This window comes from Sarcophilus harrisii, chromosome 2 (assembly GCF_902635505.1).
Source record: "Sarcophilus harrisii chromosome 2, mSarHar1.11, whole genome shotgun sequence".
In the NCBI taxonomy this organism is placed as follows: Eukaryota; Metazoa; Chordata; class Mammalia; order Dasyuromorphia; family Dasyuridae; genus Sarcophilus; species Sarcophilus harrisii.
Genome location: NC_045427.1, coordinates 54,618,084 through 54,634,765, shown reverse-complemented (window position 1 = coordinate 54,634,765; position 16,682 = coordinate 54,618,084). Strand labels below are relative to the sequence as shown.

The window sequence follows — 16,682 nt, the reverse complement described above, 5'->3', positions numbered from 1 at the left end:
AGAAAGGATAATGAGCAATGTGGGAGGATGAACAAAGCTGGGTTTGAGATCAAATGCATTTTTAATGGGATCTCTGAGTCCCTTTTCAAATCAAGGAGCACTTGGGGGTTTTGCTTCAGTGGCTGGGGACAGATGGAGTTTTCCAATTAAGCAAATTCTCTGTCATTCTTTGTCACATCTCCTTTCGCGTGGAGGGATTTTGGGTCTTGAACTCCCCCCAATCCAAATATAGGAATACCCCCTTTCGCAAAGGGTCCCCCAATTCTACTTGAACACTTGTGGTGATGAATTCGCTTGCCTGTTCAGTGTTCGATGGCCCCATTGAGAGTTTCCTTCCCTAGGTCAAGACCTGCCTTCCTGATGCTAGCTCGGCCCTCTGAAATTATAGCCTGTCTGCCCTCCCAGAAGCAGATCAGCCCAGTGATTTTAGGGTCAGAAACCTGGATTCTAGACACAAATCTGAACACCTGTGACCATGGACAAGTCATTTTTGTATCAGTTTCTTTATCTGTAAAATCCACCATACCTCCTGGCTCTGCTGAAAGTAAACAGAGTGTATTGAAAATCTTAAAGAATATTATCATTAGGGAAAGGTTTTGCACCAGTGATTTCTCTGGTCTAGGAAACTCCTGGGGGAAGAAGACCCCTCTCTCAGGCAAGTCACACACCTTCTCTCCACGTTTTAGAGCTGAGAGAGTAGCAGGGAGCACAGTAACCTGCCCAGGTCCCACGGCCGGATGCTCTGGAACCCAAATCCCCCTGGCTCTCTGTCTGCATGGCCCCCAGTGCCCCTTACTGACCGGTGCAGCCATTCTCACTCACTAAGAAATCCTGCTCATCCAGGGCTCCCCATCCTATATTTATGCCCTAGCTTGTTTTTCTCAGATTTAAGTGTAAGATTTGACATTTCTTTGTTCCATTTCACCCTCCTGATTTAGCTCATTACTTTCACCACCTTTTGGATCCTGATTCTGTCATCCACCATGTTCATGTGCCAGCTGCAAGTCTGACAAGCACCGGCCTTTGCCTTTCATCTAAATCCACGGTTTGAAAATGCTGGACAAGACTCGGCTAAGGTGGTACAGCTGGACCCGGTGGGAAGGGACGTGGATTCCGATCTCCGCTCGGCTGTGACGCTGGGCAAGTCTCAGCTTCTCATTTGTTAAAAGGGTGGGTTGGACCCTGGGCCTCTGAGGTGCCTTCCAATTTAAGATCTTCCAGTTCTAAGTATTGTCACCTTGCCAGTGGACATCTGTACCCCCATCTCCTGACTCCTTGTATCAGAGAAAGAAGCAGGCAGCCCTTGCCAGTACCAACACGGGGACCCTTGATCTTACCTCCTCGTGTTGCCCTGGCTCATTGCTCCTGCAATTATTCCATTTCTCTCTCATTTTTAATATCTTCCCATCTATTGACTCATTCCTCTGCCCTACTTGACCCTAATATCCCCGAGAGACTTTGCTGTATCTTTATTCCCTTCCTGACTCAACTCTTAGGAAAAATTGCTGTCTATTCTCATTGCTGCTGCTTCTCCTCTCACTCCCATTACAGCACTTTGCAATCTAGCTTCTGACCTCATCATTCAGCTAAAATTGCTCTCTCCATAGTTACCAATGATTTCTCAATTGCCACTTGTTCTCCATCCTCATTCTTCACGACCTCTCTGTAACACACCCCTGGCCATCTTTTCTCCAACTGCCTGCACGCCGGGAGCAAAGACCATTCCCCAGGGGCTTATTTTTGTTTGTTTGTTCCAAGCTCTCCAGACTACGGGTCTCAATATCTGAATTAACGAGAGTCCGCTATTTCAGAAGAGGGCCAGCCATTGTTTCCTACCCCTCCCCGCCCCCATCACTGTTGTTTAATCATTTCATTTGTGTCCAATTCTTCACGGCCCCATTTGGGTTTTCTTCCCAAAGATGTTGGGGTGGGCTGCCATTTTCTTCTCTAGCTCACATAAGGAACTGAAGCAAACAGGGGTAAACATGCCCAAGGTCACACAGTAGGTCTCTGAGGCTGGATTCGAGCTAAAGAAGATGGATTTTCCTCACTCCAGGTCCAGGATTCTACCCACTGCCCAACCAAGCTTCCTTCCCTTTCCCTTTCTGGAACAATAATCAAATCAGTACTGCTAATGCTCCTGGAAAAGCGTGTGCCAATTTTCTCACCTTGCTTTATCAGTCTGATCAGACAGTCAATAAACATCTATTAAGCACCTACTGTATACTAATTTTCCAAACAAAACTTCCCTCCTTGATCATCAATCACCAACAATATGTGGTGTCTCCTTCCAGGAAATAAGCTCCTTGAGGACAGGAACTGCCTTTGCTTTTGTCTTTGTGTCCCAGTGCTCAAAAACACATTTCCATTTATCGAACACTGTGAACCACCCTCTGCTGGATGCTCTCTCCTGTCTGGGTTTTTGAGGTTTTGCTCTCCTTGGCTTTCCTCTGAGCTGTTCAATGGCTCCTTAGTCTCCTTTGCTAGATCATCCACATCCTGCTCTCTAACTCTGGCTGCTCTGTCGGGGGCCTTTTTATCTCTCTATATTTCTTACTTTACAACTCTCATGGATTCCCTTATCTTACTGTGTGACTCCCAGCTCTACACACCAGCACTGCTCTTCTCCTCACCTTCCCTTCTTCATCACTGGATATGTCAAACTGGAGGAGCCGCAGGCATCTCAAACGCATCAGATCCGAAACTCATTATTCTTTCCTCCCAGATCCATTCCTCTTCCATCTTCCTTCTTTCTTTCAAGGACCCCACCATTCTTCTGGTCTTCCAGGTTCTTAACCTTGGAATCATCTTCTTTTTATCCCTCTCCATTCTCCCCCAAATGCAATAAATTGACAAATCACTTCGGTTCTATCATCACAAGTGTTTATATGCACTTTCCTTCCCTCCACTCAGTCACCTTCCCTTTTTCTTCTCCTACACAGACACAGAGAAAGAGAGAAAGAAAGCAAAGGAGAGAGAGGAAAGGGGGAGAAAGGGAGAGAGGAAGGGAGGGAGGGAAGGAGGGAGAAAGAGAGAGGAGGGGGAAGGAGGGAGGAGGAAGGTGAGGGAGGGAGAGACAGACAGACATAGACAGAGAAACAGAGAGGGGGAGGGAGGAAAGGAAGAAGGGAGGGAAAGAGAGAAGGAAGGAGGGAGGGGAGGGAGGAGGAGGAAAAGACAGAGGGAGACAGATAGAAACAGAGAGACAAAGAGAAGGAGGGAAGGGAAGAGGGAGAGAGAGAGAGAAGGAGGAAGGGAAGACAGGAGAGGGAGATGGAGAGAGACTGTTCTATCCCAACCATTTCAATAGCCTTCTAATTAGATTCTCTGCCTCCAATCTCTTTCCCTCTCCAATACATCCTTCACATAGTTGTTCAAGTCACATTCCTAAAGCATAAGTCTGATCACTTCCCTTTCCTACTCAATAAATTCTTGTGGCTTCTAGTTACCTTTAGAATCAAATGCAAATACTTCTGCTTGGCTTTTAAAGCCCTTTACAACCTGGATCCAACCTCAAGTGCCATCTTCTATGGAAGGTCTTGTCTTGTCCCCTAAACTATTGGTGCTTCCCTTGAAATTACCTTTTATTTATTTTGTTTATAAACATTTACATAAACATTATCTTTCTCCCTATTCTACAATAAAATGTAAGTTCCTTAAGGATTGGGTAGTTTTGTCTCTGCATTCTCTGTACCTAACTCATAGTAGACACTTACTAAATGCGAATTAACTGGTCACAAGTAAAAGAAGGAAGCCTCATTGCCCTCCTTTAACTCCCTGGTTTTCAGGGACATTGTATGTGTGTATACGTATATAGAGACATATGGTTAGGATGGTTTTATGTGTGTATATATATATATATATATATATATATATATAAATATATATACACACACGTATATAGTTTTTATACATGTATATATGTATATATAATATCTTTTTCCATAAAAGGGTGATAAAAAACAAATACTACTTTTCCTATACGATAAATATCCCTAAGGTTACAAATTGGGATGTTCTGTCAAGGTAAAAAGCGGGGCTGCCCAGGAGCATCATTCTGCTTAAGAAGAAAACCAGAAAATAGCCAATGAACATCAGGTGTCTGAGGCAAGGTGCAGAGAGAGGGGATCTAGGAACCACAGGTGTATTTATGTATGTGTGTATGTATGCGTTATGCCTGTGTATATATACATGTGCACACACACGCCCACTTTTAAGTATAGGGAACCCAAGAGAAGGTGCCCAGGGCTAAGTCTGTCTCAGTCCAAGAGGGATCCCTTCCGCTCGGCTTTTTCCTGCCTCCACATTCACATCCAGCCAAAGACTCAGAACAGATCCAAGATGGCTGAACTGGTACTCTGCCCAAAGATAAAGGCACCGGCTAAGATGGAGACCACTCCCCAGAAGATCAAGCAGGATCTAAGGATTGAAGAAGGAAAACAAAAAAAGAATCATTCAATTTTCCTGAAATTTTCATAGAAACAATAAGGACTAAAAAAGTTATTTTAATGCACGGGGAACAAAGGCAGACATTTCTCAAGTACTCAGCGTGATGAGAGCATCAAGTCCATGAAAAATTAAATTGCAGGCAATAAGCACCGGGGCCTTCAGCCTATTTTATTTTCTTTCCAAAATCACCAAAGCAACTGTCAGGGTTAAGGGAGGAGGGGAATTGGTTTGAAGCTCAGCTCCTTTTGTTTTTTTCTGCTCACGCCTCGAAAGAGAGAATAGGAAGATGTGGAAAGAGCCTGGTTTTGGGGTCAAGCTCTGCCTTGGAATTCCCTGCTCCTGCTACCTGTGGTCAGCTTTTTTCCTTGTGTCTCAGTTTTCTCAGAATGAGGTGGGACTGGATGGTCTGTTACATGCAATGTCCTTTTGGAGGAAGAAGGACTCATAGTAGCAATAAGAGGCAATAATAACCTGCTTATCAGATTTTCTTGGCAGGTATGGTGGTGGAACAGGAAAACTACTGGTCTAGTAGTCAGAAGATCTGAGTTCAAATCCCAGGTCTGATTTTCACTATCTGTGCAATTTGCCTTCCCTGGTCTGAGCTTCTTCAACAATGCAAAGAAGGGAATGACCTCTCAGGTCTCCTCCATCCCTAAATCTATGGTGCTACAATATTTATGTGCTGGAAGATTATGTGATAAGCAACTGTGATAGAATTAGGTCTTCTCAGCAATTTAGTGACCTGAAAATTCCAAGAGCCTCAGAATGGAAAATCCCATCTGCATCCAGAGAAAAACTATCGAGATTGAATGTGGATCAAAGCATACTATTTTTACTTTTTCTTTCATTTGTTTGTTTTCCTTTCTTTCTCATGGTTTTTTCCTTTTGTTCTAATTTTTCTTTCACAACATGATAAATATGAAAATATGTCCTTGTATAACCTATATCACACTGCTTGGTGTCTTGGGGAAAGAAGAAATAAGAGGAGGAAGGAGAAAAAAAATTGGAACTTAAAAACTTGTAATGTTGAAAAATATCTTTACATATAATTGGAAAAATGGCACACTATTGAGGAAAAATATTTATGTGCTGGGTATATAAAATGTGATTTTTAAAAAAAATTTAAGCATCATGAAAACCTGGTAGAAAAAGACCTCATAGCCTGATAGGATGTTAATGCTAGAAGGTTCCTCAAAGAGCATCTAGTTCAACTCTCTCATTTTACAGGTAAGGAAATTGAGACCTAGAAAAGTAATCTAGTGACTTAACTAAGAAACTTTGTGTAGTAAATAGAGTTAGACCTCAACCAGGTTGCCAAAGGAGGCATCCTTTCCATTTTAAATTAAAGAGCCTTTGAGAGATGAGAGCAATGAAGGAAGAGGAAGAGGAAGAGAAGGAGAAAAAGGAGGAGGAAAAAGAGGAAAGGGGGAAAAGGAGAAGGAGGAACATTTCCACTTTTTCCCTGTTCTTCTGTTTAAGTTAAGGAGCTTAGGGGGGTGACTGATCTCATTTGTACACCCTGCCCAATCCCCAAACAGATCAGTGCGCAGTTTCTACAATCTATTAGGATCACTGCTCAAGAAAGAAAAGTTCAGACCCTAATTACTGACAGCAGGTTCCAAGGGCTGATCCATAGAATCTCAGAACGGAGAGACCTCAGAGGCATCGAGTGAAGTCCTAAGAACGAGTAGTCAGTCTTGTCTGACTCTTCGTGATCCAATTTGGGTTTTTTTTGGCAAAGATACTGGAGTGATTGCAGATCATTTTACAGATGAGGAAACTGAGGCAAAAAGGATTAAGTGACTTATGCAAGGGTATGATGCGGGGTTTGAATTCAGCATACTTTTGTGTAAAGGCCCCCATTGAGGAGGAAACCCACCATCCCCTAAAGAAGCCCTTTGGACTTGGGGGCAGCTCTGATGATTGGAAGGTCTTCCTCCTAACAAGCTTGGACCTGGCTCTCTGCAGACCTCTTTGCAGACTGGCTCTGCCAATTTCATGTAGTTTAAGAAGGTGGGACCTCCTGTGATTCAAGGTTAAATCTTGTGTCATCTCTCATATACATGTCACACAGACCAATTCAAACCTTTATTGAATGTTTACTGTCTATGTTTGGAACTGTGGGAAATATGAAGCAGTCCCTTTCCTTGAGTCCCTTCTCTTCTATTAGGGGAGCCACTCTTAGAGGCTGGTAGATGGAACAAAGAATAAAGAGCTGAATTCAAATCCTACCTCAGACTAGCTGAACCACCCTGAGCAAGTCCTTTCATCCACCCTAATCATTAAAGGGAAGGGCTTGGATGCGATAAAATTCTAAGGTCTTTTCCAGTTCTAAAACTATGAACAAATACCATATGTAGACAGATAAGTAGAATACAAAATAGGGTATAATGGGGACAAAAGGAGAAACCCCAGAAAAATGCTCTAGAAATATTTGAAGGAGAGAAACTTAGTTGGGGGAAGGGAAGAAAAGGAGGGGACTTATGGAAAGCTTTGTGGAGGAGATGATGGTTAAATTAAGCTTTGAAAGCGGAGAAAAATTTTTCACATCAAGAGAAAATGCCTTCCAGGTGTGGACCAGGCCATGTGTGATTGCTCAGGGGCAAGAATAAGATGAGCAAGTGATTTCCCTCAGTGTCCTAATCTGTTAAAAGAGAAGGTTTAGGGTGATAGCTTCTCTAAGATCTAAAATTCAATCTATTATCGAAGTCATTACAATGTGGGAGGACAAACTTAGCTCACCTGATTTTTGGCCCCAGGTTCTCCAGGTCCACTGCACAAATGAGACACAGGCCTGCCAACGAAACCCAAACACGCGGCTCAGATGTCAGATCTTTCAACACTCCATGAGACTTCTCAAAGCGGGCACTTTATTGTCTGCTCGACCATCTACCACCCTCCAGTGTGACCTTTATCAACCTCTCCTGACTTCAACCTCCCTCCTCTTTCAAATGAGAAAATTGAACTATTTCTAAGTTTCCTTCTAGCTTTATAATTCTATGATTCTGAGGCCTTAATACTGCAGCTAATTAATCTTGTTTCAAGAGCCCAAATTAGTGCGTCTAAATTTAGGAGTCATGGAAATACAAAATGCTTATAAGAATAAGGTTACTTTAAACAACTAGTTAAAATCCAAAAGCAATCTCCTGCTACCACCCGCAGATGGTGAATGTGTAATAAAAGGCCAAATTTCATTCCCAGACATTTCCGACTTCCTGATTCCCTCTCCCACTCCGACTCCTTTTCTCCTACAATCTTTTCTAGCAGTTCACTGAGAAGCCATCTGACTGTTTGTCATAAGCCCCTGGGAAAAGTGTTCTGTGCAAAAGTATGGAGGGCACAGATAGGGTACTAGCAAGTAGACAGGTTTGGCTGACGTGGATACGTACAATGGGGAAGTGATGCTAAATCAGTCTGGGAAGAAAATTTGGAACCAGATTGTGAAGGGCTTTAAATGACAAGTACTTTTACCAAGTATTAGATCAATCAATAAATCTATTATCTATCTATCTATCCAGCTATCTATCTTTCCCTAAATTTGTCTATTCACTATTTGTGGATCTATTACTTATCTACTATCTATTCACTAGATTTAACTAACCTTCCTTCCTCTTCTGGAGCTGATAGGAAAATATGATCTTGGGTTGGGAGAGCAGCATGGGGTCCTTTCCAGTTCTGAGACTACACTATTTCTTTAGGACATTTCTCTAATTTCAGGCTCTATATAGTTTGCTAGCCAAGCCCAACCCTTGTCACAGTATCTGTTTCTATCTCTAATGATGATATACAATAGCAGACTTCTCCAATTCAATGTCTTAACTTATATTTCATATTTACCGAAAGCTTTTGGCCTCTATTATTGATTTACCATCAATATACATTAAAAAGCTGGTCAACTCTTTACTCTCTGTGCTGATGGATTGTGGTGGCAATCCGCTATGGCCCCAGGAGCTTTTATCACAATCTTATTTCATGATTTATAAAAATAGAGTTCCAGTTCCTTCCCTAGAAGTCTCAACATGACTTGGAGAAGCAGTAGGCAGGAGCTGGACATCGTTTAGCTTTGAGGAAGATTTCTCAGAGTCAGCCTCCAGGTTCCTCCCCTCTCCCCAGAGACCTGAGTCTTCAGAAGCAAAGCCAGAATAGAGACAAAGCCTTTGGAAAGGGAGGGAGCTCACCCGGGAATATGAAGATGAAGAAGGCACTGATACTCCCAGTGATCATGATGACTTCCCCGATGTCTGGGACAAACAGAGCCAACAGAAGTGTGGCGGCTACCCACAGGCCCGTCAGCAGCATTCGGACCCAGGTTCCTGAAGGGTCCGCGGACCCTCCACAGCCCCAGATACTGGAGCAGCTCAGCCAGCAGTCCTGGATCACTGACCTGGGAGAAATCAATCAGTAAATATTAAGTGCCTTCTAAAGGATAGAGATAAATTAAGGAAGAAGACAAGTCCTGCCCTTGAAGAAATCACAATCTAGTAACTGAACCTAAAGAAGCTTCCCAGTTCTTGGATGTTCCAACCTCTGGCACTGGTGGTCCCTGAAGGCTTTCCCCTTCCTTATGAAATCTGACTCTTTCCATGGTCTCCTAAAGGACTTCTACTTCATCCCTTTTCTCCCAGGTAGCCTGAGCATTTGCTGTTGCCCTCCTTCCATAACTACCTCAGATCGAGGCACTGGGACCTGGAATTGATTTTAGGATGTCCTGGGTTCAAATTCAGAAGCTTTGTGACCTGAGGATGTTAGATTAAAGGAGACATCTCTAAGGTCCCCCAGCTTTAAATCAATGATCCTGTGTTTCAGTTTGTATTTCCTCTGTCTCCATATGGATTTCATATACATATTGAGATCAGGAATTGTTTAGTTTTTTTTCCTCCTTAGCTGGCACATAAAAGTTACTTAATAAATTCTTAATTGATTTTAAGATTCCCAAACAAGTACTCTGACTTGAACCAAAGTCAAATATTTATAAGGAAGCTACAGTGGACAGCAGCTTTCCATGCTAAGTGCTTTAGAGGAAAGAAAAAATAGAAACAATAGTTCATGACTTTAAGGAGAGTAAGCTCATTGGGGAAATGAGAGGAGGGAAATACTAATAGTCCCCAACGATTTACTCCTTTTCAAGTCACAAAGCACTTGCCCTAGAGCAAACCCAAGATGTGGACTGGCAAAAATTATTAGCCCCATTTTACAGATGGGAAGAGGCTTTCCTATTATTCTTTTCTCCATATATTCTACGTTTAAGCCAATTTCAATCACCTCCTTGCATATGGCTTGCGATGTTTCAGCTTTTACTAATCCTGCCCCAATGCCTGGGATACCTTCCTTCCCCCTTCTTTGCCCTTTAAATTCCTAACTCATCCTTTAAAACCCAGCTCAAAGGCCACCTTTCCCAAGAAGCCTCTTCTAATTCACCTGCAAACCATCACCTTTCCCCCCTCAGACACAATTACATAATATGTGCTTTGTGAAGAGTTTTTAAAAATGTACGGTAAGTGTCTTAGCTAAGATAGAATAACTGATCTAAGACAGAGCCGAGATTCAGTTGTCCTCTCCATTGCATGCATTAGGATTCTAACATATAATTCATCAGTAAGCTCTGTGATACAGGCTATAGGTGCACACAGTAGGTGTTCAATTAATTTTGTTTGGCAATAGGAATCCTGTCTGGCTGAAATCCATTGCTGCACATGGATTCTAACATATAATTCAACATTAACCTCTATGATACAGACTATAGGTGCACATAGTAGGTGTTCAATTATATATATATATATAAGCAATAGGGATCCTGGCTGGCTGAAATCCATTGCATGCATATGGATTCTAACATATAATTCACCATTAAGCTCTATGATACAGGCTATAAGTGCACATAGTAGGTGTTCAATAATATATATATATATATATTTTGGTAATAGGGATTCTGGCTGGCTGAAATCCTTTAAACTAATAATCCAAAGCAGGGTGCCCTGAGTAGCTGGATCCCAGGGGGTAAATAAAGATGGCTCCTTTGCCCTAATCCGAGTAAGGAACAAATTCTGTCACCTGCCCAGGAGGAGAGCAATGGGGTAGACCGTCACAATAGAGACCCCGAACAGGAAGCGGGCCACGATGACCATGGTGTCATTGCCTGGGTAGGACATCAGCACATCAGCAGAAACATTATCTCCAAAAGTCAGAAAGCCGTAGAGCCCTGCAAAGTTTCAGGGGATTTCACATCAGGAAAGATTAGAGAAATCCTCCCTTACTCGGGGCTTAGAGTTTGCAGATAGGACCTGCCTGCCCCGGTCTGAGATAAATCCCTCAGCATCCGGGAAGATGTTTTTCTAAGTCACAAGGTCTGATGGGAGCTCAGAAGCGTCTCTTCTGAAATTAAAGTTCCTGAGCCTCAGATCCGTCCACAGCGGCTGATTTAATAGAGAGCTAGGAAGAGGGTTAAGGGCTGAAAGAGAGTCCGAGCCTTCTGTGACCCTAAATTGGGAGAGAGGGCTGGCACACGGGGCTAGGGGGAGGACTTCTCACTAGGGGAAGGGGTCCTCTCAGGGGTCAGTCTTAGAGTCCTAAAAGTCAGATTTCCTGGAGACTTGGGGCAACGTTTTTCCTTGGGCCGAGCAGCCCGTGTCCCGGTGCTCAGTGACAGCATTGTTGGGCAGCTCCAGCCACGGACCAGTTACCCCTGAAGGAGGGGAGTTCTCTCCCTGACAGGGTCACAGGTCCGGACCAAAAGGCCAAGACTGGACTCACAAAAGCCTAGCAAAGGTGGGGCCAGTGCTTGTATCCTGTCATTTCAGTTTTATTATACCCATTTTACAGATGAGGAAACAGACTCAGAGGAGTGCCCCGAGGTCTCAGACAATAATAGCCACGCTGTGGGAGCAGTGGTCTCAGGGCCCCCTCCCCAGTATCAAAAGTTGAGGAGGAAAGGGCTGTTTCTCCAACTCCAGGTGGGCCTTTACCTGTCAGGGAATAAATGAGGCAGCAGGCCAGCATGGCAGCCACAGACACCACGGTCCAATGGGAGAGGTTTTGGTTGTACATGCTACTGTAGATAGATATGCTGGCTTCGTGGCACTGAAAAACAGAGCAAGTCACTGAGCACCCCCATGCCCGCCCACCCACCCACAGGGGCTCTGCCCATTGAACATCTCCATGACTGCCCACCCATCCATGGGGGCTCCAGCCCTTTCCAAGTGTGAGAACAGGCCATGGTATTCACAGCCCTCATTGAGACACAGACCCCTGAATCAAGCACAGAATAGAAGCACAACTTCAAGCCTAGGGTCTCTACCCTGAGACAAGAATTCAGAAACAGGGCATTCTTAGCTTCCCCTAAAGCTTTTGTAGCCTCGCTTTCCCTGGCGATGCCCAATGGCCTGTGTGTGGGCTGCCCGTGCTCAGCCTGTGGTCAGATGAAAACTATTCTTGGGTCAGTCAGTCCACAAGGACTTATGAAGTATTTATGAGCCTGTGAATCTGTCTCCTGGCCTTGGGTCTCTCAATCCCTTCTCCTCTCCCCCACCAGTCAGAGACCTAGCTAGAGCTGGAAGGAACCTTAGACGTCATTGAATCCAAACCCCTCACCTTATTGGGAGAAAACTGAGTCTTGGCTCCTTGTCAGAGATTAATAAGTACTTGTTTCCTTCCTACTCCCTCTCTCCCTCCTTTCCTTCCTCCCTCCATCTTTCCTTTTCTTTCCTTCTTTGTTCTCTCTCCCTCTTTTCCTTCCTTCCTTTCATCCTTCCTATCTCTCTCTTCTTCTCTTTCCCTCTTTCCTTTCTCCTTTCCCTTTCCTTTTTTCCTTTCTTCCTCTCTCTATTTCCCTCCTTCCCTTGCTTCATTCTTCCTCTTTTCCATTTTTTCTCTATTTCCCTTCTTCCCTTTCTTCCTGCCTCCTCCCTCTTCCCTTCCTTCCTTTTTCTTCCCCTCCCTCCTTTTCTTTCTCCCTCCTTTTGTTCCTTCTTTCCTCCTCTTTCTTTCTTCCTTCTTTTCCTTTTCTTCCTTCTTCCTTCTCTCTCTTTCTTCCTTTTTTCTCTCTTCCCCTCCCTCTCTTTTCTCTCTTCCACAGAACAATTCAAATGCACGTCTTCTGGTTCTTCCCCAGCACTCTTCCCATGCCATTCCATAAAGTCCCTATCCCCCAACTCCACCTTCTTCTCCAACAATCCCTCCAGCCCCGGGGCTTCTGCCTCCGACCTAGCACCTCCCCTGCGCTTCCTCTCCTCGCCTCAGATCCCGTTGAGGACCTCCATCCTTTTTCTCCCGCACGAGAGCATGGAGGACCCATTCTATGCCCGTCATCCCCGGGGGGGGGGGGGATGGGGAGGCTGGAGTCCATCTCAGCACCTCTCTCCCCACATCCAACGGTGCCTGGCAACAGCAGCCCTGGCCACCGTTGCTAGGAGAGACCGGAGGGGAAGCCTAGCAAAAGGGGGATCGGGGCTCCCCCTTGTGGCAATCTGGGCAACCACCTTGGGCAGACCAGCCTCCCGGTACCCTCCCCGGTGCTGTGAGTGAGCATTGCAGGGATGGGGAGGGCTTGTTACGGAAAGCCGTTGACAGCAAAAACATCCTCTAGATTCTGGAGAAAAATAAGGGATAAAAGCAGAGAAGGGGAAAATCTGGTAGCTGACTTTCAACGACTTACAGATGGTAACGACTAGGAAGCAAGGGTGAAGAGGAAAGAAAAGGGGCTGCTTTAGAGATAAAGCTTTGACCCCCAAGATCCTCATCAGAAAGAAATAACAGGGCAAAGGAGTCCTCTCAGTCATGGGGAAGAAGGGGAAATAGCCCCCAAATGTCTCCTTCCCCACACCCTGCTCCCAACCCCAAAGACTTGCTCCATTTTTTGGGGTGAGTTTGAGGAGATGGGGGAAGGAAAGGCAATCATGATTTAGTGACTTGCCCAATCTACTAAGTTTCTGTGGTCACATTTGAACTCAGGTCCTCCTGACTCCAGAGCTGGTGTTCTATCCACTGCACCACCCAACTGCCCCAAAACTTGCTTCCCCCCAATAGTATTTTATTTTTCCAAATAGATGTAAAGATAGCTTTCAACATTTATTTTATAAGCCTTTATGTTTCAGTTTTTCTCCATTTCTCCCTTACCTCCTCTCTCCCCAAGACAGCAAGTAATCTGATATAGGTCAAAGACGCTTTTAAACATATTTCCATATTTGTCATGTTGTGCAAAAAAAAATCAGAACAAAAGGGAGAAAGAAAAAGCAAGCAAACAAACAAAAGAGAAAATACTATGCTTTGATCCACATTCAGTCTCCCAAGACTTGTTTTTAATGTAGCAGGGGGAAAATGTTCAATTGGGAGCTTTTTGGCATTTTTGTAAAATATCCTATTAAAATGAGAAAGGGTGAAAAATAAACATCTTCCTTGAAGGAAGAAAATGAAAGGAGTGCTGATCACCGTATTAGAAGATCTAAAGGTTTCCTAGAGGAAATGCAGACAAAGGAGGAGACAGATAAACAATCTTTGTCTCTATTTCTCTTTCTCACATACACATTATTATCATAGATTCGAAATTGCAAGAAAACACAAGGGCCATCTAGCTCAATCACCTCATTTTACAGATGAGAAATAAGTCCAAAGATAAGAAATTATCTTAAGGTCATATGGAAGCATCAGAAGTGGGATTTGAACACAGATCCTTCTAACTTTAGCACTTCTTTCTTTCCACATCTCTCTTAACAGCAAATCCACCATTCTTTCACTATAATCATATTGGCGTCTATAACTGGTGTTAAGTAGAGATGAGAAGAGCAGAAACTGGAGCTGCTACCACTAGGTCAGCACTGAGGTTGAGAAGTCACTGAGTCAAATCAACAGCCATTTATTAAATACTTACTATGGGCTAAATAATGGGAATATAAAAATGGCAAACTTTAGACCCTGTTCTAAAGAAGCTTACTTTCTAATGGAGAAAGATGAAAATAGACAATTAGGTACATGCAATATATAAAGAAAGTGGAGAGAAGGGAATCTGAATAGGGAGGGCTTTACACAGTTAGGAGGGTGAGATACAGGTTTACAGAATAAGTGGGATTTGAATTGGGTCTTAAAGGAAACCATCAGAACCAAGAGCTGAAGATGAGGGTTTCCAGAATAAGTGGGATTTGAATTGGGTCCTAAAGGAAGCCATGAGATCCAAGAGTTGAGGTGAGGGTTTCCAGAATAAGTGGAATTTGAATTGGGTCCTAAAGGAGGCCATGAGAGCCAAAAGCTGTTGAGGGAGACAGAGTTCTGGGTAAGGAGGGACAGCTATTAGGAAGGCATGGAGAGGTAAATGTTATTTTCAAGGAATTGCAAATAGGTCAATACTGCTGGAATATAAAGGTGTCTAGAGGATAGTAAGCCATAAAAAGACTGGCAAAGTAGGAGGGTGTCAGATCATGAACCACTTTAGATGCCAAATAGAGGGATTTATATTTGATCCTGGAGGTAATTGAGTGGTGACATTGTTAGACTGCTGCTATAGAAAAATCACCTTGACAGCTGAATGGATGATGGATTGGAATAGGGAGAGACTGAAGGGAGAAAGACCAGGTAGAAAGTTATTGCAATAGTTCAGGTGAAAGATAATAAGGTTTTGAATTAAGGTTGTGGCTGTGTAAATGGAAAGGAAGGGATACCTATCCTAAATATGTTGCAAAAGTAGACACAGCAACAAAGTAAAATAATAGGAAGAAATAAGGGAGAAGAGTTGAAAATGACTCTGAAGATATGAGCTTGGGTGACTGGGAAGATGCTGGTACCCTTAATAGTAATGGGGAAGGTAGGAAGAAGGGAGGATTTGAGGGTAGGGATGGAAAAGATAACAAGATCTGTTTTGTTTATGTTGTATTTATGGATGCCCAAATTTTATGGGTGAGGCGTGGACAAAGAACTGTAAAAGGAAACTGAGAAGGAGGAGTGGGACAGATAACAGAGCCAGGAAAACAGAGAGAAGAGAAAGTATTTAGAAAAGGGTGATCAGCCATATCGAATGCTATAGAAAAGTTGAAGGATGAGAATTGAGAAAAGGCCATTAGACTTGGAAATTAAGAAATCCCTGGTACTTTTGGAAAGGGCAGTTTCAATTAAATGATGAGATCCAGAATCCAGATTGCAGAGGATTTTAAAAAGAGAAAGGAGTGGAAGAGGAGACACCTAGTGTTGATGGTTGATAATTTAGTTGTGAAGGGTAGGAGAGATAAAGGATGGCTGGATCAAATGAGGATTTTTGTTTTTGTTTTTAAGGAAACAGATGACAGAAGTCATCCCTTTTCCTTTGTAAACAGCAGGGAAAAATAATAAAGTGGGGAAGGAAACTTGAAGGGAGGGTGATAAAGGAGGCAGCCTGCTGGAGAAGTCCAGAGGGAATGGGATCAAGGTTACATAGAGAGGGATTGCCTTTGGCAAGGAGAGTTATTTCTTGTCCAAGACCAGAGCAAAAAAGGAGCCATGAAGAAAGATCTCTGAATAATTTGAGATGAGGTATATATTACCATCTATTCTTTTTTTTAATTAAAGTGTTTTATTTTCAAAACATATGCATGGATAATTTTTCAACATTGACCCTTGCAAAACCTTGTGTTCCAATTTTCTCCCTGCTTCCCCCTTCCCCTAGATGGCAAGTAGTCCAATATATGTAGAACACATTACCATCTATTCTTGAATCTTAGGCCTCTTTGTTCAATCGTGCTTGCCAAGACCCAAACTGGATTATTCTTATCACTTATTTTCTTTGCTCCTATTCATATGCTGCAAAGAAAGCTGGAAAAAAAAATCATGAAACTGTTGACTAAGTTCACTACAATTCTATTATTTAATCTCAACTGGGTCCCCCCTACAGCAAAGAAAGAATTCTTTCATGTTAACTGATTCACCATCTCACTTTTCACAGTGGTTGTACAAGTCATTTCATTCCTCTTTCAGGCTCTCAACTTTCAGGCTTAACTCTTCCAGTCAAGGCCCTTTTCTCATAGGGCACTGGAAAAATTCAGGCCATTTGCTGAGAACTCCCTCTGCTCCTCTCCTCATCTCAAATATAAATCAGATATAGAAGGGAGAAGAATGTAGCCAGTGTAGGGGTGATATCCTGGTGATGGCAGAGGGATTAATGGCCCAGTGCAGAAGAAGAAAGGAGTGAGGGATCATAAGACATAGGGAAAGATGGAATGATAAAAGATTATGAGCCAATGAAGGAATTTCAGAGTTCATGAATGTATTAGTAGAAA

At 43.3% G+C, this 16,682-nt stretch overlaps 1 protein-coding gene across 2 annotated transcripts in view; it reads right to left on the bottom strand.

Moving 5' to 3' along the window:
* Window positions 1-3,215: 3,215 nt before the first annotated feature.
* Window positions 3,216-16,682, bottom strand: part of SLC38A8 (solute carrier family 38 member 8) — a 28,581-nt gene continuing 15,114 nt past the window's right edge. For both annotated transcript variants that reach the window (XM_012540333.3, XM_023495072.2), the window contains 5 exons: window positions 11,412-11,526; window positions 10,501-10,648; window positions 8,628-8,833; window positions 7,192-7,243; window positions 3,216-4,419 (listed from right to left, as the gene is read on the bottom strand). In XM_012540333.3, the coding sequence (XP_012395787.1) occupies window positions 4,326-4,419; window positions 7,192-7,243; window positions 8,628-8,833; window positions 10,501-10,648; window positions 11,412-11,526 (615 nt within the window). In that variant the 3' untranslated portion in view covers window positions 3,216-4,325. The remainder of the gene's footprint in view (window positions 4,420-7,191; window positions 7,244-8,627; window positions 8,834-10,500; window positions 10,649-11,411; window positions 11,527-16,682) is intronic.